Below are 22,201 nucleotides of genomic sequence, written 5' to 3'. Positions count from 1 at the left end.
CCTCGTACTCCCTTCCATCATCCAACCCTTGGCTCCCTTAAGTTGAACATTTTCCAGTACTCTTACAAGTTTAAACACTGCATTTATTTAAAAAAAGAATTAATTCTTATTGCTTAGACTTTTTATTAGCTAATATGAAGAGGCTTATACAGGTAGGGTACTTGTCGAGGCAGAGTACTTTACTTCATCTCGCAGTGCTAGTCCTGTGAAGTTGTCCCGTCTAGCTGCATATTCCCCAACGTTGGCCAGCCCTGGTACCACACAGCAGCTCAGAGCACTGCGGTATATACTCATGTCATGAGCATCATACCACTCGTCAGTCTTCTCATCATAGCACTCAACATTAAAGGTGGTGGTAAAGCCATTAAAACCACCCACCACAAACAAGAGGTCGTCTACCACCTCGATGCCAAAATTGCTACGAGGATTAAACATAGTTGGGATTGTGCGCCAGGTGTTAGCCACTGGGCTGTAGGCTTCTGCACTCCTAAGTCGATTAGCTCCGTCAAAGCCGCCTACCTGTGGACAGCAGAGGAAACACAACTGGCTGTTAACCGTCGCTTCTGTGCACTGAGGATCCCCTCCTTGCCGGGGACCCGTGATTTCATACCTCCCTCTTCCACTATCTTCCGTGGATAAGAAGCTTTCAGATACTTCCCACTGGTAGTGTAAACCTATTTGCTAATAGAAAACCTAGGCTGTCAATTTGTTGTAGGAAAGAAACTCACCGCATATACGTGTTCTCCATAAGCAATTACACCTATCCCACTCCTCCTGCTTCTCATGGGTGCTATGACTGTCCACTGATTACTCTCAGCGTTGTACACTTCTGCTGTAAACAGGCATTCGTTCCCGTTAAACCCACCACATATGTAGACCTGTGTGAAGAGAGTTCCAGGATGAGTAAAATTACTTCTGGGGAGTAGAAGGAAAGATGGTGGCTGGGGGCTGAGGACACTTCAGATGCCAGTCTGCAGTCTGAGTTTTTTCCACATGTGCACACATTGCTTTTTAATAGGTAAAAGATGGTTACAAAGGGCCACTTAGTCACTGGATGAAGGGGTTAGTATTGCAAGGTGAATACCGCCACTTCTGTTTTCCATCCACCTCAAAAAACAAAGCATTACTTGCGCCTTCCCCGGGGTCTCACCTTTCCGTAGAGTGTTGTGGCACTCGCATCACTCCTCTGCTCATGCATGGGGGCAATGAGTGTCCACTGGTTGGTCTCTGGCTCATAACGTTCAGCAGTGTTGAGACGCACATAGCCGTCAAAGCCTCCCATGGCGTAAATAAAATTGCTGAGGACTGTCACACTGACGTAGCAACGCCTCGAGTGCATTGGGGCCACCTGATGCCAGGTTTTCTTGACTGGGTCAAAACGCTTAACACTATTGAAATAGTCCACACTATCGAACCCCCCAATGATATAAACATAGCCTTTCAAATAGGCTGCCCCATGGTAGGCACGAGGACTCTCTTCCTCACAAGTGACATTCACCCATCTGTCTGCCCGAGCATCATATGCCTCAATGGCATTGGTGGGGCTCCCACCACTCCAGCCACCAATTGCAAATAGGATGGCATAGGGCAAGCGGGGCCTGGTGAGCGGGTTGGTGAAATCAGAATTAGAAGGTCCATTCATATTTAGGTCATACATGGCCTTCAGGGCATTAATGATGACTGGCTTGCATTCCTCACTGTCTTTGACATAGTCATTCATTTTAACATTGTTCATGAAATATTCAGCATGCATTAGGGCCAGGCGAACCTAAGAAGGAAATACAGAAAGTCATTCAGATGAGGTGAGGTGTCTGAAAAACCCATGTCCTTAAGCCCACAACTTCACAGCCTCCACTGAATGCACTAGGGTCATGTTTTATTTTTGTAACTTACATTTGGATGCTGAGAATGAGTGAGAAAGAAGCCACCTCAAGTGGTCACAGGGCTAGTCCATTCCTTGGCCCCTGGACAGGACTTTTAGACCAGAAAAAGCTGTGGTCCTTGTTCAGTGATTGGATATCTATGTCTCTCTATATAAAGTAACATGAATTAGCACCAGATGGTTACAATTGAGTGCAATGCTCATTACCTGGTTTCTAGTCTAACTCCTGTTTTGGTTGGGGAAACTCACAGAAGGAAAGAGGTGAAAGGAAGACCTTTTAGAATTCTTTTGAAGACCTGCTTTCTCCTTCCCCCACTATCAGAATTTTGGTCAAAGAGAAAATAATTGGGGCAGAAGGAACTAGCCATGCCAGGGGCAAAGAAAGCTTTAAAATTCCAGAGAATGGCAGGGGATGCCTTCTACATATGTACATCTATAAGTGACTGCGTGCTAAATCATTTCAGTCGTGTCCAACTCTTTGTGACCCTATGGACCGGAGCTCAGCAGGCTCCTCTGTCCGTGGATTGTCCAGGCAAGAATATTGGAGTGGGTTGCCATGCCCTCATCCAAGGGATCTTCCCAACCCAGGGATCAAACCCAAGTCTCTTACATCTCCTGCATTGGCAGGCAGGTTCTTTACCACTAGTGCCACCTGAGAAGTCCACATATATAAGTGTATATTTATATATATGTTATATATAAGTATATATATAAATATAACAACAACTCTGGCATCTGTCAAACGTCTGAGTGTAGTCCTTGGGACAATCCCTCTGGGATTAATGAATCAAAAGTGAGCAATTAAGGGAATTCCCTGGTAGTCCAGTAGTTAGGACTCCAAGTGAACCTCCATGCTAGGGGCATGGCTTTGATCCCTGGGCACGGAACTGACTCAGTTGGTAAAGAATCCACCTGCAATGCAGGAGACCCCCGTTTGATTCCTGGGTCGGGAAGATCTGCTGAAGGGACAGGCTACCCACTCCAGTGTTCTTGGGCTTCCCTTGTGGCTCAGCTGGTAAAGAATCCGCCTGCAATGTGAGAGACCTGGAGTTGATCCCTGGGTTGGGAAGATCCCCTGGAGAAGGGAATGGCTACCCACTCCAGTATTCTGGCCTGGAGAATTCCACGAACTGTATAGTCCATGGGGTCGCAAAGAGTCAGACACGACTGAGCGACTTTCACTTCACTTCGTGGAACTAAGATCCCACAAGTCACATGGCTCAGCCAGAAAAAAAAGAGTGAACAATTAAAGCATCCCACAAAAAAATAACTAAATGACCTTGGGAAGCAAAACTGAAATATGCTGCTTCCTATTTTGGGGGTCATGAGAAATCCATTTTAAAATGGCCTCAAATACAGCATCTTCTTGTTTGACGTTGAGCTCATCTTTCTCAATGATATCCTTAAGTTCAGTGACTGAGAGCTCTAAAAACTCTGCTGAGACTTTGACCATCTCCTCAAAGTTGTGCAGTATGAACATGTAGGCTTTCTGCCTCAGCTCAGGGCAGTAGTAGTAGTCCGTGAACTTGCAGATGCCGATACAGTTATCCAAGCACAGCTCCGACTTGAGGAACTCACAGCAACCCCTGACAATACCCATGATGTTAAACTGGTCTGCAGCAGCCAAGAGTTTCTCCACATTATCCGGTGTGATGGGGACCGTCCGGGTGTATGCGTATTCGATAATCAGCTTCATCATGTCAGGGGAAATGCCAGGGATGTTGTATACTTTCTTTTCAGTGTTGTTCCAGCCACTTGTAAACAAAGCTCTGGAAGAGAGACAAAAACTAGCAGTCACTGAAATATTTCTCTCCGGTCTGCCATGTTTTCCCCGCCCCCCACCCCCACCCTTTTCTTGTGGAGAGTTTGGACATTTTCCAAATAGCACACAGTATATTGGAAATACATCGGTGTGGGGTAAGAGGGAGGAGAGTAGGCTTTATATAGTGGGCAAAAGAACCTTTCCAAGATCTTTGGTCACTTTTATTCCTATTTTCATGATCAGTAGCCCTTTTCCCCATTTTAGGGATGGAGAAATTGAGATCTACAGCTGGTAGTATGACCCAGGTCTTTTCTGTCTCAGCCCATTGTCCATCAAACTCTACCCCAATTAAAGAAATTAAACTTGAGCAAATACACTTTTAAAACAAGTATTATTCATATCCAGAATCTGATCACTTCGCACCACTCCTGTTGCTACCTTCTTAGTCTGAGCCACTGCCATCTGTTTCCTCGATTATTGCGAATAAACCCCCTAACTCAGCAGTCCTCAACCTTTTTGGCACCATGCACCAGTTTTTTGGAAAACAATTTTTCCATGCACTGGGAGGTAGGGATGGTTTCAGGATGATTCTCATAAGGAGCCTGCAACCTAGATCCCTCGCATGCATAGTTCACAGTAGGATTCCTGCTCCTGTGAGAATCTAATGCTGCCACTTATCTCACAGGAGGTGGAGCTCAGGCAGTCGTGAGAGTGATGGGCACAGGCTGTAAATACAATCTTCACCTGCCCGCCACTCACCTCCTGCTGTGCAGCCTGGTTCCTAATAGGCCGGTATCAGTCTGTGACCTGGAGGTTGGGGACCCCTGCCCTAACTGATCTCTCTGCTTCTGCCCTTGACATCTCCAGAGTTTACAGTCTTATCCCAGCCCCCAGAGTGATCCTTATGAGTTTATGCTCCTCTTCCACTCAGAAACTTCCACTGGCTTCCCTTGTTATTTACAGAGTAAAATATGAAATCCTTACCAGGGACTACAAAAGACCCCTGAGATCTGGACCATGAATACCTCTCTAATCATATTTCCTCTCGCCTTCCTTCTCACCTTATTCCAGCCCTGCTGGCCTTGCTTTCCTTGAATATACCAGAGATGCTTCCATCTTGGGTCCTTTGCACTTTGCTTTCTACTTGGCCTGGAAGGCTCCCCGCCACCCCCCTGCCCCAGACTTCCATATCTTCTAAGACTTCACCCCCTGGAAGTCTTTCCTCAAATGTCACTTTGTCAGCAAAATGGTAATCCTATTTAAAATAACCACTCCCTATCTTCTTTTTCCCTAGCAATTATGATCAGATATATATTTTATTAAATGCCTATTACCTCTATTCAAAGGTAAACTTAATGAGAACAGGAATATTTATGTGTTGTTTTTTTTTTCCAGTACCTGTCACAAAATAGGCACTCAATAAGAAATTATTGAATGAATAAATGACCACTATTCCACAATTATTTATTGGGTCCTTTCTAAATAGCTAGGTACTTTTCTAGGTGTTGCAGAAGTCCCTGCCCTAATATATTTTTGCATCCTTTTTCTAGGAAGTTTAAGGAAATATGGGCTCAGAGATCAAATTCTCTATCAAAGAAGTCTGCAAACCTATAGCCTCTGGGCCAAATTCAACCTAACTCCTCTATTTTTGTCCTGCCCAAGAGTTAAGAATTTTTTTACATTTTTAAATTGGGAAAAATATTGTGACACCTGGAAATTATAATAAATTCAAATTTTGATAATAAAATAATTTTATTGGAACACAGCCATGTCCTTTCAGTTAGAATTGTCCATGGCTATTTTCCAGTTCTCCTTGATCTCTTCTGCTTCTACTAGGTCTCTACTATCCTTTATTGTGCCCATCTTTGGGTGAAATGTTCCCTTGGTATTTCCAATTTTCCTAAAGAGATCTCTAGTCTTTCCCCTTCTGTTGTTTTCCTCTATATCTTTGCATTGTTCATTGAAGAAGGCCTTCTTGTCTCTCCTTGCTATTCTGAAACTCTGCGTTTAGTTGGATGTACCTTTCCCTTCCTCTCTTGCTTTTTCACTTCTCTTCTTTCTGCAGCTATTTGTGAAGGCTCCTCCGGTAACCACTTTGCCTTCTTGCTTTTCTTTGGGATGGTTTTGTTTGCTGCCTCCTGTACAATATTACATACCTCTGTCCACACTTCTTCAGGCACGCTGTTTACTAGATCTAATCCCTTGAATCTATTCATCACCTCCAATGGTATTCATAGGGGATTTGATTCAAGTCGTACCTGGCTGGCCTAGTGGTTTTCCCCGCTTTCTTTAGTTTAAGCCTGAATTTTGTTATGAGAAGCTGATAGTCTGAGCGACAGTCAGTTCCAAGTCTTGTTTTTGCTGACTGTATATAGCTTCTCTGTCTTTGACTGCAAAGAGTGTAATCAATTTGATTTCGGTATTGACCATATGGTGATGTCCATGTGTAAAGTCGTCTCTTGTGTTGTTGAAAAAGGGTATTTGCTATGACCAGTGCATTCTCTTGGCAGAATTCTGTTAGCCTTTGCCCTGCTTCATTTTGTATTCCAAGGTCAAACTTGCCTGTTACTTGCCTGTTAGGTTTTCTTGAATTCCTACTTTTGCATTCCAATCCCCAGTGATGAATAGAACATCTGTTTTTGGTGTTAGTTCTAGGAGGTCTTCTATGTCTTCACAGAAGTGATCAACTTCAGCTTCTTTGGCATCGGTGGTTGGGGCATGGACTTGAATTACTGTGATGTTGAAATGGTTTGCCTTGGAAATGAACCGAGATCATTCTGTCATTTTTGATGTAACATCCAAGTACTGCATTTCACACTCTTCTGTTGACTATGAGGGCTACTCCATTTATTCTATTGGATTCTTGCCTGCAGTACTAGATATAATGGTCCAACCAAATTAAATGACTACTGATGGAAGTAAAGTCTGATGCTGTAAAGAACAATATTGCATAGGAACCTGCAATGTTAAGTCCACGAATCAAGATAAATTAGAAGTGGTCAAACAGGAGATGGCAAGAGTGAACACTGACATTTTAGGAATCGGTAAACTAAAATGGACTGGAATGGATGAATTTAATTTAGGTGACCATTATATCTACTTTTGTGGGCAAGAATCCCTTAGGATAAATAGAGTAGCCCTCATAGTCAACAAAAGAGTCTGAAATGCAGTACTTGGGTGCAGTCTCAAAAATTACAGAATGATCTCTGTTCGTTTTCAAGGCAAACCATTCATTATCACAGTAATTCAAGTCTATGCCCCAACGACTAATGCTGAAGAAGGTAAAGTTGAATGGTTCTATGAATAGCTACAAGACCTTCTAGAACTAATGCCAAAAAAAGATGTCCTTTTCATCATACGGGACTGGAATGCAAAAGTAGCAAGTAAAGAGATACCTGGAGTAACAGGAAAATTTGGCCTTGGAGTACAGAATGAAGCAGGGCAAAGGCTAACAGAGTTTTGCCAAAAGAATGCACTGGTCATAGCAAACACCCTCTTCCAACAATACCAGAGAAGACTCTGCACATGAACATCACTAGTTGGTCAATATCAAAATAAGATTGATTATATTCTTTGCAGCCAAAGATGGAGAAGCTCTATACAATCAGCATAAACAAGACTGGGAGCTGACTGTGGCTCAGATCATGAACACCTTATTGCAAAATTCAGACTTAAATTGAAGAAAGTAGGGAAAACCACTGAGCCATTCATATGTGACCTAAATCAAATCCCTTATGATTATACAGTGGAAGTGACAAGTAGATTCAAGGGATTAGATCTGATAGACAGAGTACCTGAAGAACTATGGACGGAGGTTGGTGACATTGTACAGGAGGCAGTGATCAAGACCATCTCCAAGAAAAAGAAATGCAAAATGGTTGCCTGAGGAGGCCTTACAAATAGATTAAAGAAGAAGAGAAGTGAAAGGCAAAGGAGAAAAGGAAATATATACCCATTTGAATGCAGAGTTCCAAAGAATAACAAGGAGAGATAAGAAAACCTTCAGTGATCAATGCCAAGAAATAGAGGAAAACAATAGAATGGGAAAGACTAGAGATCTCTTCAAGAAAATTAGAGATGCCAAGGGAACATTTCATGCAAAGGTGGGCACAATAAAGGACAGAAATGGTATGGACCTAACAGCAGAAGTTATTAAGAAAAGGTGGCAAGTATACACAGAAGAACTATACAAAAAAGATCTTAATGACCCAGATAACCATGATGGTGTGATCACTCACCTAGAGCCAGACATCCTGGAATGTGAAGTCAAGTCAGCCTTAGGAAGCATCACTATGAACAAAGCTAGTGGAGGTGATGGAATTCCAGTTGAGCTATTTCAAATCCTAAAAGATGATGCTGTGAAAGTGCTGCACTCAATATGCCAGCAAATTTGGAAAACTCAGCAGTGGCCACAGGACTGGAAAAAGTCAATTTTCATTCCAATCCCCAAGAAAGGCAATGCCATAATGTTCAGACTACCGCACAATTGCACTCATCTCACATGCTAGCAAAGTAATGCTCAAAGTTCTCCAAGCCAGGCTTCAACAGTATGTGAACTGAGAACTTCCAGATGTTCAAGCTGGGTTTAGAAAAGGCAGAAGAACCAGAGATCAAATTGCCAATATGTTGGATCATCGAAAAAGCAAGAGAGTTCCAGAAAAGCATCTACTTCTGCTTTATTGACTACGCCAAAGCCTTTGACTGTGTGGATCACAACAAACTGGAAAATTCTTCAAAAGATGGGAATACCAGACCACCTTACCTGCCTCCTAAGAAATCTGTATGCAGGTCAAAAAGCAACAGTTAGAACTGGACACGGAACAATGGACTGGTTCCATATTGGTAAACGAGTACGTCAAGGATACCCTGCTTATTTAACTTATATGCAAAGTACATCATGTGAAATGCTGGGCTGGATGAAGCACAAGCTGGAATCAAGATTGCCAGGAGAAATATCAATAACCTCAGATACGTGGATGACACCACCCTTATAGCAGAAAGCAAAGAAGAACTAAAGAGCCTCTTGATGAAGGTGAAAGAGGAGAGTGAAAAACCTGGCTTAAAACTCAACATTCAAAAAACTAAGATCATGGCATCTGGTCCCACCACTTCATGGCAAATAGATGGGGAAACAGTGGAAACAGTGACAGACTTTATTTTTTGGGGCACCAAAATCACTGCAAATGGTGACTGCAGCCATGAAATTAAAAGATGTTTGCTCTTTGGAAGAAAAGTTATGACCACCTAGCTGCTGCTGCTAAGTCGCTTCAGTCGTGTCCGACTCTGAAAGCATATTAAAAAGCAGAGACATTACTTTGCCAACAAAGGTCCATCTATTCAAAGCTATGGTTTTTCCAGTAGTCATGTATGGATGTGAGAATTGGACTATAAAGAAAGCTGAGCGCCAAAGAATTGATGCCTTTGAACTGTGGTGTTGGAGAAGACTCTTGAGAGTGCCTTGGTCAGCAAGGAAATCAAACCAGTCGATCCTAAAGGAAGTCCTGAATATTCATTGGAAGGACTGATGCTGAAGCTGAAACTCCAATACTTTGGCCACCTGATGCAAAGAACTGATTTATTGGAAAAGACCCTGATACTGGGAAAGACTGAAGGCAGGAGGAGAAGGGGACGACAGAGGATGAGATGGTTGGATGGCATCACCAACTTGATGGACATGAGTTTGAGCAAGCTCTGGGAGTTGGTGATAGACAGGGAAGCCTGGCATGTTAAAGTCCGTGGGGTCACAAAGAGTTGGACACGACTGAGCGACTGAACTGAACTGAAATTAAATTTGCCCATTTCTGTATATTTTAGTCCACTGATTCCTAAAATATTGATGTTTATTCTTACCATCTCCTGCTTGACCATGTCCAGTTTACCTTGATTTATGGACCTAACATTCCAGGTTCCTATGCTACTGTTCTTTGCAGCACTAGATTTTACTTTCATCACCAAACACATCCATAACTGCGCGTCATTTCCGCTTTGGCCCAGCTGCTTCATTCTTTCTGGGGCTATTAGTAGTTGTCCTTCACTCTTCCCAGTAGCATATTGGACACCTTCCAACCTGGGGACTCATCTTTCAGTGTCATATCTTTTTGTCTTTTTATACATTTCATGGGGCTCTCATGGCAAGTATACTGGGGTGGTTTGCCATTCCCTTGTTTAGTCAGAACTCTCCACTGTGACCCGTCCATCTCGGGTGGCCCTACATGGCATGGCTCAGAGCTTCATTGAGTTATGCAAGTCCCTTTACCACAGAAAGGTATCCAGAGTCAGACCTTCTGGAGTGTGAAGTCAAGTGGGCCTTAGAAAGCACTGCTGTCAGTAAAGCTAGTGGGACTTCCCTGGTGGTCCAGAGGTTAAGAATCTGCTTGCCAATGCAGGAGACACAGGTTCAATCACTGGTCCGGGAAGATTCCACATATCGCAGAGTAATTAAGCCTGTGTGCCATAGCTACGGAGCCTGAGCTTTGCAATGAGAAGCTTGTAAACTGCAACTAGAGAGTAGCCCCCACTCTCCACAACTAGAGAAAGCCCACACGCAGCAATGAAAACCCAGCAAAGTCAAAAGTAAAAATATAAATTATTAAAAGTAAATAGAGCTAGTCAATGTGATGGAATTCCAGTAGAGCTATTTAAAAATCCTAAAAGATGATGCTATCAAAGTGCTGCACTCAATACGTCAGCAAATCTGGAAAACCCACTAATGGCCACAGCACTGGAAAAGGTCAATCCTCATCCCAATTCCCAAGAAGGGCAGTACTAAAGAACGTTCAAACCACCAGACAATTGCACTCATCTCTCATGTTAGTAAGGTTATGCTCAAAATCCTGCATGCTAGATTTCAGCATTACGTGAACCGAGAACTTTCAGATGTCCAAGTTAGGTTTAGAAAAGGCAGAGGAACCAGAAATCAAATTGCCAACATTCATTGGATCACAGAGAAAGCAAGGGAATTCCAGAAAAACATCTACCTCTGTTTCATCGACCACACTAAAGCCTTTAACTGTGTGGATCATAACAAACTGTGGAAAACTCTCAAAGAGATGGGGATATCAGACCATCTTACCTGTCCCCTGAGAAACCTGTATGTGGGTCAAGAAGCAACAGTTAGAACCCTGTGTGGAATAACTGACTGGTTCAGGATTGAGGAAGGAATATGATAAAGCTGTTTGCTGTCACCCTGTTAATTTAACTTACATGCTGAGCACTTCTTGAGAAATGTCAGGCTGGATGAGTTACAAGCTGGAATCAAGATTGCCAGGAGAAACATCAACAACCTCAGATATGTGGATGATAACACTCTAATAGCAGAAAGTGAAGAGGAACTAAAGAACCTCTTGATGAGGGTAAAGGAGGAGAGTAAAAAAAGCCGGCTTAAAACTAAATATTAAAAAAACTAAGATTATGGCATCCAGCCCCATCACTTCATGGCAAATAGAAGGGAAAATGGTGGAAGCAGTGACAGATTTCCTCTTCTTGGGTTCTAAAATCACTGTGGATGGTGACTGCAGCCATGAAATCAGAAGACAATTGCTTCTTGGCAGGAAAGCTGTGACAAACTTAGTGTGTTGAAAAGCAAAGACATTGCTTTGCCAACAAAGGTCTGTATAGTCACGGCTATGGTCTTTCCAGTAATCATGTATGGTGGTGAGAGCTGGACCATAAAGAAGGCAGAGCACCGAAGAATTGTTGTGTTCGAACAGTGGTGCTGGAGAAGACTCTTGAGAGCCCCTTGGACAGCAAGTCAATCTTAAAGGAAATCAACCCTGAATATTCATTGGAAGGACTGATGCTGAAGCTGAAGCTCCAATATGTTGGTCACCTGATGCAAAGAGCTGACTCATTGGAAAAGACCCTGATGCTGGGAAAGATTGAGGGCAGAAGGAGAAGAGGGCATCAGAGGATGAGATGGCTGTATGACATCGCCGATACCATGCACATGAACTTGGGTATACTCTGGGTGATGGTGAGGGACAGGGAGGCCTGGCGTGCTGCAATCCATGGGGTCATGAAGAGTCAGACACAACTGGGCGACTGAACAACAACAAAACATGGCTGCTATTGCACTGAAAGCAGAGTGGAGTAGTTGTGACAAAGACTGTGTGGCCTGCAAAAGTCCACTTAAAATATGCGCTATTCGACCTTTTTGTATACCTTGCTCTAAGTTTACATGAATGAGAATTTTTAGGTGGGACACACTTACCATATCTTCATTGGAACTGAGTACTCAAATATTTTCAGCTCATAAGCAAGATAGCTCTTTACCTTCCTGATTACAACACTTTCGGCTCAAACTTCCTTTTATTTCTGATAAATATTTCCCGGGTTCTTTCCCTTCACCCCCCTTCCCACCCTCTCTATCCTTGTTAATTTATCACCCTGCCTGAAACAGTCTCAGGGGCTTAAGGGGTAGCTAAGGTGGCATTGTTACCTAGGTTTAAGTAGGAAATCCAGTACAGGTGTCCAACTATCCCAAAGGTTGGTGTGGGTGCAAATCAAAGAAAAAAAAAGCACCTGACCCACCAACAGCTGGTTGAAGTTCAGTTGAAAACCAGAGAGGCTCCGGCCCTGATTGGGCCTCTTCAGAGGCCCGTCTACAAAGAAGCCAGTCTACAGAAGCCCAGGGCTTTGACAGGATCCCTAAACTTAAGATCATGGGGTGGGAAACATGAAATGAACCAAAATGTCTCAGAATGAGCCCAGTTCCCCCTTTGGCTTAGTTCAGCAACCCTGTTATACCTAAAGTAGGAACTGCAGCTACAGAGGATGTTCTTGTGGGCATTGAACTCAAAGCCATTGACCTTGATGACCACGTCGCAGAGCTTGCCCTCTAGCCTAAGCTCGTTGAAGATCTCACAGGTCATCGCACTCATCTTCCTCTCCATGTGAGGCTGGTGGAACCGTGTGGAGGCCGCCGCGCTCTCTATCTCCATGGCACCCTGGGATCAGCGGAGAGAGGCTGCTCTCCTAGGGTGTCGGGGAGGATTGTGGGGGGGCCCCTTTAGCCAGCTGTCGCTCCTTTTCCCTACTACATCTTTCATATAGGGCCCATCAGGCAGTCCAGGTTCCAGAATCCTGGGGCCGCAGTGAGGTCACTCTCAGGATTGTGTTCTCAGGTTCTGGAACTCTCTCCTGTCCCTGTCCTTCTTCCTTCTCCCCTGCCCCAAGGCACCACTCAGGTTGGAGACCACCCCACACCTTCCGCAACCAGAAGACCAGGGCCCCGTGACCACCAGCACCACCATATCAGAGTTCTGTTTCACTCTAACTCCTGTGGCCTATTTCAGGTGTTCAGTTGGGCATCTCTGTAACATCCATCTACCTTCTTCTACAGCCCAGCACTTGACTCCCACACAGAGTTCTGGGAAGCTAAGTCAGAGAAGGCAGAAGGAAGAAGTAAAGCTGATGGATGAGCTTTCATTCTGGTCCACCTGTCCAGGGCCTTCCTGCCCTCTGGACGTGAGTCACCCATCTTCTATGATGAGCGAGTCCAGAGAGGGAAGCACCTTCCAGCTGTTCAACAGAACTCACTTATGTCTCCTTTACATCCCTTCCCTTCCTGCAGCCTTTTGATCATGCAAACTGTAAGCCTGGAAATGACCACCCTGGTCAGGGTTTTTGCTCTACAAGGAATGGCACCCACGTACCCTCTGCCTCTTGGGACCCTCCCCGTCCTCAACACAGGGCTCTCAAGCAGGGTCTGCACGCGCACAGCGCCACGCGGCCCTCCAGAGGCCGCTTGCCTCTCCAGACCCTGCACCGAACCCACCACCTCTGGGCTCGAAGCCGGCACCCCAACCCCACCCCGCCCCCGGATCCGCCCCCCGCCCCCGGATCCGCCCAGGTCGGAAGCGGCGCCTGCGCAGTGCAGGCGCGGGGCGGTCGTTGTGTCCACGCCGCCGACCGGCCCGCGAGCGCAATGGCGGAGGAGGTGAGGTGGGAGCGGGAGACCGGCGTGGGGCTGACCCCGAACCCCCGGGCGCTCCGCGACCCCCAGCAGGCCGTCTGGGCCCCGCCGCGCCAGTGCGGCCCGTAGACGCCCAGGCCTTGCCAGAGCCCCTTGCTCGCCCCCTGCGCCCCCGGCCCGGCTTCGCGGGGCTCCCTTTGGTCCCTGCGCGGTGCTGGAATCAGCGGTTCTCTCGGGTCTCGGGACAGGTGAGCACCCTGATGAAGGCCACGGTCCTGATGCGGCAGCCTGGACGGGTGCAGGAGATCGTGGGCGCCCTCCGCAAGGGCGGGGAAGACCGCTTACAGGTATCGCGGGGGGCAAGGTCGGGGCCGCTGGGCGGGATGCGGGTGGCTGGGGAGGTGGCCTGCCCTGGGCGCCTTACCGCGTTGCTGCAGACACGTGCAGGTAAGCCTTCAGCCTTTAGAAATAGCCAGGGACTTGAGGGCAAGCCTGTTTTGCCTTGGAGGAGAGCCCACCTGTCCGAAAACCTAGATTTCAATGTTCTCAAATTTCTTTAGACAGAAAGCACCCCACACCAGGCCTCCGGGTCTTGTTGTCCCTACTAGCTGAGGTTGGTGGGCTCCTGAAGAAGGTGCAGTTGTGGAGATGAGCCAGAAGGAGGAGGCATCTTAAGAGAAGCCAGGGCATTGAGATGGGTGCTATTGAAAGGGTAGAAGAGGTCCTGATTTTGCAGTCCCCATCCCTACCCTCCACGAAACTGGGTGTTCTCTGAGTTGGCACGGGTACTAACTAGAATTAGTTCTTCCTTCCCTCTCCAGTTGTTCCTAACTCCCCCAGGGCTGTGCCCGCAGGCTGGGCATAGAGCTGTTTGGCTTTCCGTATTCATATTGATGCAGGGCTACACCGGAAGGTGCCTGTCTAGGCATCATCTCTCTTTTGCATTTCAGGTCATTTCTGATTTTGACATGACCTTGAGCAGGTTTGCATATAATGGAATACGATGCCCTTCTTCTTACAGTAAGTCACACACAAGCTTGCTTTATTGGACTTGACAGGATGATGGCTTCTAAGGCACAAGTAAAAGGAGTTCTGTGTTTTTGCAGACATTCTGGATAACAGCAAGATCATCAGTGAGGAGTGCCGGAAAGAGGTGGGTTATTCCCTTCTTTGCTCAGAAATGGCTGGCATATACGGCATCCAGTGGTTCTTGGTTAGGACCAAAGATTCCAGGGTTGAGACTGTAGAAGGTTAATTTTTTAAAAAAATTGTTGTTGTGCTCAGGTGGACCTAGTCTTTTTTTATGTGTGTGTGTGTGTGTGGCTTGTGGAATCGTAGAGGTCCCTGACCAGGGATTGAACAGGGCCCTTGGCAATGAAAGAGAGGAGTTTTAACCACTGGGCCACCAGGGAATTCCCAGGTGGACTTAGTCTTATACACTGAGATAGCTTTTCCTTATTGGCTAAGACATGTAATAATGGATGGTTGGAATATGCTTACTGCTAGCTATGGAACTTCCAGGAGATGTTTTACTGCCTCCATTTAACAGATGGGGAAACAGAGACTTGGAGAGGTTTGAACAACTTAACTCAAAGTCACATAGCAAGATGCAGAGCTTGGTTTTCCCAAACTTTTTAACTGTATTATGCTGTTTCCTTGATAGTATAAATTTTCTTGGTGCATTAGCAGTTACCAAGAAAGACTTCTGAATTAATGTCTGTGTATGAAACTCCCCATTTCTACAAGATGCATACAGATAATATAAGGTGATCCCTGTAGCCTTGGAGTTCATTTTACTTTGTTCCACGTTCTTCCCATCAATGTCCTCTGTGCCGGAGCAGAGCTGTGCTAACTGCTCGTTTCTTTGCTGAGCTCTTTCTTCTAAGTAACTGTATCATTTACTTCCACTTGATTATGAAGTTCACCCAGTTGTGTACTAAGCAGTGCGTTGGCTGGCCATGGTTGGTCAGCTCTTCCAGTACTCTGCATGATTACCGGTTATTAGGATGGGCAGTGAGCTATAGATAGACTTTCTATTTCTACACCTGTGTCTCTGGAGATGCCATGTGTAGCTTAAGGCAGAGTCTGGCTCTACCACTGATCACCTTTGGGAAGTCACTCTTTTCGGTCCCTCATGTCCCCGATCATAGCAACTTCAGAGAGCTTCATTCACAAATAAAAGGTTTGGGTGCCCTCTCTAGGATAAAGAAGCTAGAGAAAACTAGGATTTCTGGTGTTGATGTTTTTCTGAAGAAATTCATAAGGCAAAATTTATGTAAAGAAATTTTTTTATTTTTAAAAATTATATTCTGTTGAGTTCTGTTTTACTTTCAGAAGAATGTTCTCACATTCAAATAATTAAGAATCTTTAATACATTTTAGGGGCTTCCTGTCTTTGAATTTAACCCTCTTTTGGACTGATGGTCGGGGACTCCATTTGATCTCATAATATTCCGAGACCATGCATGTATTAAAATTATAATTCTTCACTCTGTCCATTCCTGTTTTTATTGGGCACTGTTACTGACTGAACCATGTGACACATGATCCCTTAAGCAGCCTCCCTAAAGTCTGGAGGGTCCAGGCATGTGGAAGGTGACCTTAGCCAGAGGAGGCACATGGAGATGCTCCCGGTGAGGTTGTCCACCTGACGTTGGCAGTGCAATGGTTATCCCTGAACATACTACAGTATTCTAGCTCCACTAGAGCGTGTTTTTTTACCAGATCTATCTAAATTGCCTGGCTTTTAAAGATTTAAGTGCAACTCGTAGTACTTAAATCTTTAAAAGCAGGGCAGTTGGGCTTCCCTAGTGGCTCAGACAGTTAAGAATCTGCCTGCAGTGCAGGAGACCCGAGTTCGATCCCTGGGTCAGGAAGATGACCCTGGAGAAGGGAATGCCTACCCACTCCTGCATTCTTGCCTGGAGAATTCTGTGGACAGAGGAGTCTGGCAGGCTACGGTCCGTGGAGTCACCAAGAGTTGAACATGACTGAGCAACTACCACTACGACGACTACTACACTTGCAAAAGAAACAATCTTTGTGAAAGCAGTAGTTTGATGTGTTTGTTTTCTTTCTTTTCCTGACATAGCATTAAAATGAGTCCCAAACCACTAAAATGAAATGTGTTTTTATCCATGTGCTCCCCTGCCCCTAAGTTATCTTGCCTACTACCTAAGAAAGCATACCACGTTTTAGGAGATACAGCATTAACTCAGTTCTTACTGATTAAGTGCTGATGCCTGGGCTAATTTATAACAACAACAATGGCAACAAAATTCTAGATGTACCTCATTACAAAGCCTCTTTGTGTTGTTGATGCCTAGATCTCAGTCTTTGGGGCAGGGGGGTGGGGGTGGGGCTGGAATACAGAAGGATGACCAGCTCTGAAGCTCCTGTGACTCCCTTATATGAATTGCATCTTCTGGGTGACTGGTGATTTTTTTTCTCATGTGGGACTGTAGGACTCTGCTGGGGAAAACTTGATGTAGACTGATGACTTTTCTCTTCATTTTGGATGTCACAGCTCAAAGCGCTTTTTCACCATTATTACCCAATTGAGATTGACCCACACCGGACCATCAAAGAGAAGTTACCTCACATGGTAGAATGGTAAGTGCCAGTAGTGGTGAATGATGGCTTGGTCTGGCTTTGAAATCAGATGCAGGCTCCTTTACCTTACTGAATGCTCAACCGAATGCCACACTCCCAGCTATTAGAACAGATTGTCCAGACACAGACAGGTCACTCATGGCTGCTGCTGGATGAAGTAGGGGGCTCACTGAGAATCCTTGGAGTAAACTAGAAGCCCTTTAGTTTGGGGGATAAGCCCCTTAGTGCTTTGGGGCAATAACCCGCCTCAGAAAAACCAGTATCACTGGACAGAGCCCCAGAGAAAGGGTTCAGAAGAACTTTGGCATCAGCAGCAACTCACCCAGCTGTGGTCTGCAGTGTTGCTGTCTCACCCCCCTCCTTTAGGGACAACCAGGGTCCCGCAGGAAGTGGCTCCGAGGAAAAGGATGAGGCCTCCACTGCCAGCACTTCCAAAGGGGATTCAGGCCTGCGATGGGAAAGGGCATTTTACTTAGTGGTTTGAGTTTAGGGTTTTGTGGGGTGTCTCTCTCCAGGTGGACCAAAGCACATGACCTCCTGTGTCAACAGAAGATTCAGAAGTTTCAGATAGCCCAGGTGGTAAGAGAGTCCAATGCAATGCTCAGGTGAGCTGCCTGCTCCGGAAAATGCTTCTGCCAGACTGGAATGGGTTTGCTCACAAAGCGAGGCTGGAAGGGAGTTGAAGAGGAGTCGCTGGAAGAGTCAGAAGGGACCTAGCACCATGAGTAGCTGCATGAGGAAAAGGTCTTGCTTTTCCTCTCTGGACTCAGCCAGAGAATTTTCTATGCTTGGGTGTGTCCGAGGACACACACTGCTGGTAACGGATGTGGTGAAGATGCTCCTTCTTCTAGAACAAACAGTGTCTTGGTAATTTTTCCCAGTGGTAAAAAGACTTATGGGATCCCCATGGTAACTGGTGTTCTTTATCCAGACATGGGAGTTGGCCGGCCTGGGACCCTTGATCATCGGTGTCCTTCAGAGCTCAGCTCTCTCTGCTGGAGCGTTCTTTATCAGAGGAGGGATGGGGGCACGTATAGGAAAGAGTCAGCACGGGTGCCTTCCCTCAAGAATTGTGCGCGGGGAGGTTGGGGGTGCTCTCCACTGAAGCCACCCTAGGAGAGCCACCTGGTTGTATTTTGCTCAGTCAAAATCATCTAGAAACAAACAAACAAGCAAATGTGTTTATATGATTTATGTGAAGTTCAGGGACAGGAAAAGCAAATCAATGGTGATGTGAAGTCAAAATGGGGATGGTGCCATCAACTGGGAAGGGACATGAGGGAACCTTGACCTGGTAGGTATCACATGTATGTATACATGTTATAAATATTAATTGAGCTGAACACTTAATGATTAGTGCACTTTAATGATTTATTCTATGTATTTTATACCTCAATTTAAAATATTTTAGAGGGACTTAACTGGTAGTCCAGTGGTTAAGACTCCAAGCTCTCCATGCAGGAGCACAGGTTCAATCCCTAGTCAGGGAACTAAGATCTCGCATACAGAGCAGTGCAGCCCAAGGAAAAAAAAAAAAAAAGTTTAAAGAAAATTTTTACAGATGTAACCCAAATAGAAAATAAAGGGCAGTAGCAGAGGCGATGCAGTTTCAGAACCATTCATCTGGTTTCAGGGATGGATACAAGACATTCTTCAACACCCTTTCGCAGAACAACATTCCCCTTTTCATCTTTTCTGCGGGCATTGGGGATGTCCTGGAAGAAATGATCCGGCAGAGGAAGGTGTTCCACCCCAACATCCACATCATGTCTAACTACATGGAGTTTGATGAAGATGTGAGCTGCATCTCATTAGGGCTGGGGCTGGAAGAAGGATGGGGACTGCCAGCCAGTGTGCTTCACCCTGAATGTTAACTGGGATTGGGGGCAGGAGGAGGGAGGGGAAGGCATGCTGGCTTCATTGCCCTTGACAGCTATTTATTTATTAACGCGGCTAGAGACAGTTGCTTTTGAAAGACCCATTCTTGCACGTCTGACTAACAGTGGTCTGTCTGCTGGGAAGACCTAGTTCAGGGCTCAGCCAGGCCCTGTGTCACTGTCACGGGTCATGTGCCATCCTAGGTACTCAGGGGCTTGGACTTGGACTTGTTTTGCTTGAGCCAGAGGTGGGCTCCACTGACTCACCCATATTCTGACTTCTTCCCCTTAGGACCAAGGCTGGAATGTTCATCCCTTTGACTTGTGGTTAGGGTGCAGCCCACAGCTGAGGTTAGCACACATGTAGCCTGGGCAATGCTTGTATCCCAGCTTCTTGCTTCCCCCAGAGCAGGTGATCTACAATATCTGATGGCCTCTGTTAGTTTAAACCAGGGGCTGGAAACATTTTTTTGGAATTCCCTGGTTGTCCTGTGCTTCCACTTCTGAGGCCTGGATTCAGTCACCAGTTGGGGAACTAAGATCTCCTAAGCTATGTGGCATGGCCAAAAAGAACCCAACCAAACAAAAAATCCTTTTCCTATAAAAGAACAGATAGTAAATATCTTCCTAGGATCATTCACAACTACCCTGTCACACAAAAAAGCAGCCTTTGAGAAGATGTAAACAAATGGGCCTATAAATTAAGTTCCAGTAGACCTTGGAGAAGGAAATGCAACCTACTCCAACATTCTTGCCTAGAGAATTCCATGGACAGAGGAGCCTGGCGGGCTATAGTCCATAGGATCACACAGTCAGATGCGACTGAACAACTAACACACACAGAACTTAATTTACAAAAATAGTCCAAATCTGGCCCACGAGCCCTAGCTTGCTGACCCTAGTTTGGACCGCAGTGAAGTGTTGGCATTATCTGTGGCTTTCAGGATTTTGTTTCTTCCATGGCAGACTGGAAAACCGGCCCTCGATAGGTCCCTGTAGCCCTTCTGTGTGTCTCTCGTCTTGACTACTTAGGGCTTCCTAAACGGATTCAAGGGCCAGCTCATCCATACCTACAACAAGAACAGCTCTGTGTTTGAGAACTCCAATTACTTCCAGCAGCTTCAGGGCAAAACCAACATCCTCCTGCTGGGAGACTCCATGGGGGACCTCACAATGGCTGATGGGGTTCCTGGCGTGGAGAACATTCTCAAGATTGGCTTCCTAAATGACAAGGTAGGTATGAGACCCGGGCTCTTCATGGCTGGCTCCTTCATTCCTGTTATGGGATACACACTGTGTGAAGTATTAGAGGCACAGAGGTCAGACACAAGCCATAGTCTCCTAGGAAACAAGAGGTACCCAGTGGTCAGAGCTGTGTGCACAGCACAGGGCATGATCTGGAGGTCAGAGCACATCATCAGAGCTCACACTTACTGAGTGCTCACTTTGTGCCAGGAACATAAGACCAGCTAATCTGTATAGTCATACTTGGAGGTGTGGTGACTGTTTTACCTTTTTATAAGTGTGGAAACTGAGGCAGGGGGATTAAGTAACTTGCCCAAGGTGACATAGTTTAGAAAGTGGTTGGGCTGATCACCAGTCCTCCTAAATCTTACCTATAAGGGCATGATTGAGATGGGGGATGTTGGTATTCAAGATGTGGGTTTATAGTTTAGAGAAGGAAGACGTAGAAACAGACAAGGTGTTAGTGGATGAAACCAGGGTCGTAGAGGGGCACAGTATGGCATCAGACTCAGCCAGCAGGTGTGGAAGGCTTTTGAAAATTCAGTTCTCATAGGTTAGAGGTAACATCTGGTTTTTGTCTCTTAATCCTTGTGACCTTCCTTTTGACACTGACCCAGGGGTTAATTGTGGCAGCCTGCACCCACGGCCATGTGTGTCTCCAAAGGACAGGGCCGGGTAACCCTGAACTCCTTTTGGGGAGTCGTGGCTTGAAGGCCCTCCTCCCCTGCCCCTGGTGCGCAACAGCGGTTTGGGCAGAGGGCAGGGCGCTGGGGGACTCTCGCTCTCTGCTCCCCGGACAGGTGGAGGAGCGGCGGGAGCGCTACATGGACTCATATGACATCGTGCTGGAGAGGGACGAGACGCTGGATGTGGTCAATGGGCTGCTGCAGCACATCCTGCAGCAGGGTGACTGGACAGAGATGCAGGGCTCCTGAGCGCAGGCGGGGCCTGCCGGCTGCAATGAGGAGGGGCCTTCCCAGAAGGCCGCTCTGCTCTGAGCTCTGCTCCTCCTGTGCGTGCAGAGTCCTCCAGAGAACATTCCAGGCTGCCGGAGCTGCTGGTCACACCCCTCCCTCCTCCTCTCCCCGGCTCCTTGGTTTTGTGTTCTCCTTGGTTTTGTGTTCTCCAGCGTTTTGAGGGAGCCCTGCCAGAAGGGAGGACAGTGAAAGCTGTTCCAGGTGAACTGCGGACCTACGCGGTGTTAGCAGTTTAGGAATCAGCTGGTCCAGGGAATCTTTTTTTCCAGAATTTTTTACCATAGGAAGCTGTTCTTCAAACAAGTCAAAGTCTAATATGTGAAACAGATCAAAAATAAAAAAAAAAAAGGAAAAACAGCTGATCTGATTTGGGGGTCTGGGGTGGAGCAGAGCCTGTACCTCTTGGCTCCAAGATGCTGGAATCTCCAAGACCATGGAACACAGTTTGAAAACCACTGAATTCGCCCAGGACACCCTCTGAGCACAGCTAGCACAGCCAGGTGTGTCTGGGGGGGCCGGGGGAGGGGCGCAGGCAGGGTTGGGAGGATATGTTTCTGACCTAAAATGGTTTGACTTGATTCTCATGCAGCAGTTAAACTTGAGATTCTGTGGGGTCAGCTGCATCTGGCCGGCACTGTAGAACCCTGTCTTTATGGATTTCCTAAAGTGATCCATGTGAGTGTGGGTTTTCCCGGGTACCCCTGGCTCCTGTCCTTCGTCTTCCGGGGCCACTGAAACAGATGACTTCCAGGGAGTTGAGTCTGGGGAACTGACAGTGCTCTGGGCAGAGTCAATTTCATTCCCTCACCTGCCTGCCCAGCTGCTGGAAAGTGGTGTTTATCTGCTGCTCTTAAAGGAAAGTAATCGGAGTGTTGACTGAGAGCTGGCTGCATGCTCCCAGAAGCCACAGGTGCTGTTTCATCCTCATGGTGA

General features: G+C 46.2%; 2 protein-coding genes across 6 annotated transcripts; one reads left to right on the top strand and one right to left on the bottom strand.

Moving 5' to 3' along the window:
• Window positions 1-99: 99 nt before the first annotated feature.
• Window positions 100-12,724, bottom strand: KLHL10 (kelch like family member 10). Of its 4 annotated transcripts, XM_061391800.1 has the most exons (6): window positions 12,390-12,477; window positions 6,218-6,398; window positions 3,162-3,651; window positions 1,151-1,768; window positions 729-878; window positions 100-519 (listed from the first exon to the last, which is right to left on the bottom strand). In XM_061391800.1, the coding sequence occupies exons 3-6, from the start codon at window positions 3,579-3,581 to the stop codon at window positions 145-147; spliced, it is 1,563 nt and encodes a 520-aa protein (XP_061247784.1). In that variant the 5' UTR covers window positions 3,582-3,651; window positions 6,218-6,398; window positions 12,390-12,477; the 3' UTR covers window positions 100-144. The 4 variants fall into 4 exon arrangements, with proteins under 4 accessions (XP_061247784.1, XP_061247782.1, XP_061247783.1 ...); XM_061391798.1 differs by lacking the exon at window positions 6,218-6,398 and having other exon boundaries at window positions 3,162-3,669; window positions 12,390-12,724; XM_061391799.1 differs by lacking the exon at window positions 6,218-6,398 and having other exon boundaries at window positions 12,390-12,724.
• A 74-nt stretch (window positions 12,725-12,798) lies between these two features.
• Window positions 12,799-21,636, top strand: NT5C3B (5'-nucleotidase, cytosolic IIIB). 2 transcript variants are annotated; one of them, XM_061391804.1, is made up of 10 exons: window positions 12,799-13,109; window positions 13,216-13,586; window positions 13,811-13,904; window positions 14,508-14,577; window positions 14,664-14,710; window positions 17,084-17,169; window positions 17,685-17,774; window positions 18,803-18,965; window positions 20,079-20,279; window positions 21,092-21,636. In XM_061391804.1, exons 1-10 carry the CDS (start codon window positions 13,056-13,058, stop codon window positions 21,224-21,226), a joined length of 1,311 nt encoding a protein of 436 aa, XP_061247788.1. In that variant the 5' UTR covers window positions 12,799-13,055; the 3' UTR covers window positions 21,227-21,636. The 2 variants fall into 2 exon arrangements, with proteins under 2 accessions (XP_061247788.1, XP_061247790.1); XM_061391806.1 differs by having other exon boundaries at window positions 12,799-13,586.
• Window positions 21,637-22,201: the final 565 nt, after the last annotated feature.

This window comes from Bos javanicus, chromosome 19 (assembly GCF_032452875.1).
Source record: "Bos javanicus breed banteng chromosome 19, ARS-OSU_banteng_1.0, whole genome shotgun sequence".
NCBI lineage: Eukaryota > Metazoa > Chordata > Mammalia > Artiodactyla > Bovidae > Bos > Bos javanicus.
Note: the sequence above shows the minus strand (reverse complement) of the source record. Positions and strands in the feature narration are given on the sequence as shown.

Bases quoted from the DNA above. Each gene is read 5' to 3' on its own strand.
- NT5C3B (XM_061391804.1), top strand. From the start codon at position 13,056: ATGGATGAGCTTTCATTCTGGTCCACCTGTCCAGGGCCTTCCTGCCCT. The intron at 17,775-18,802 runs GTGAGCTGCCTG...ATCTGGTTTCAG, and splicing joins GAGTCCAATGCAATGCTCAG to GGATGGATACAAGACATTCT. The intron at 18,966-20,078 runs GTGAGCTGCATC...TTGACTACTTAG, and splicing joins ACATGGAGTTTGATGAAGAT to GGCTTCCTAAACGGATTCAA.
- KLHL10 (XM_061391798.1), bottom strand. From the start codon at position 12,583: ATGGAGATAGAGAGCGCGGCGGCCTCCACACGGTTCCACCAGCCTCAC. The intron at 3,670-12,389 runs GTATAACAGGGT...AGTGACTGCTAG, and splicing joins AGCTGCAGTTCCTACTTTAG to TTTTTGTCTCTCTTCCAGAG. The intron at 879-1,150 runs GTGAGACCCCGG...CTCTTCACACAG, and splicing joins CCACAACACTCTACGGAAAG to GTCTACATATGTGGTGGGTT.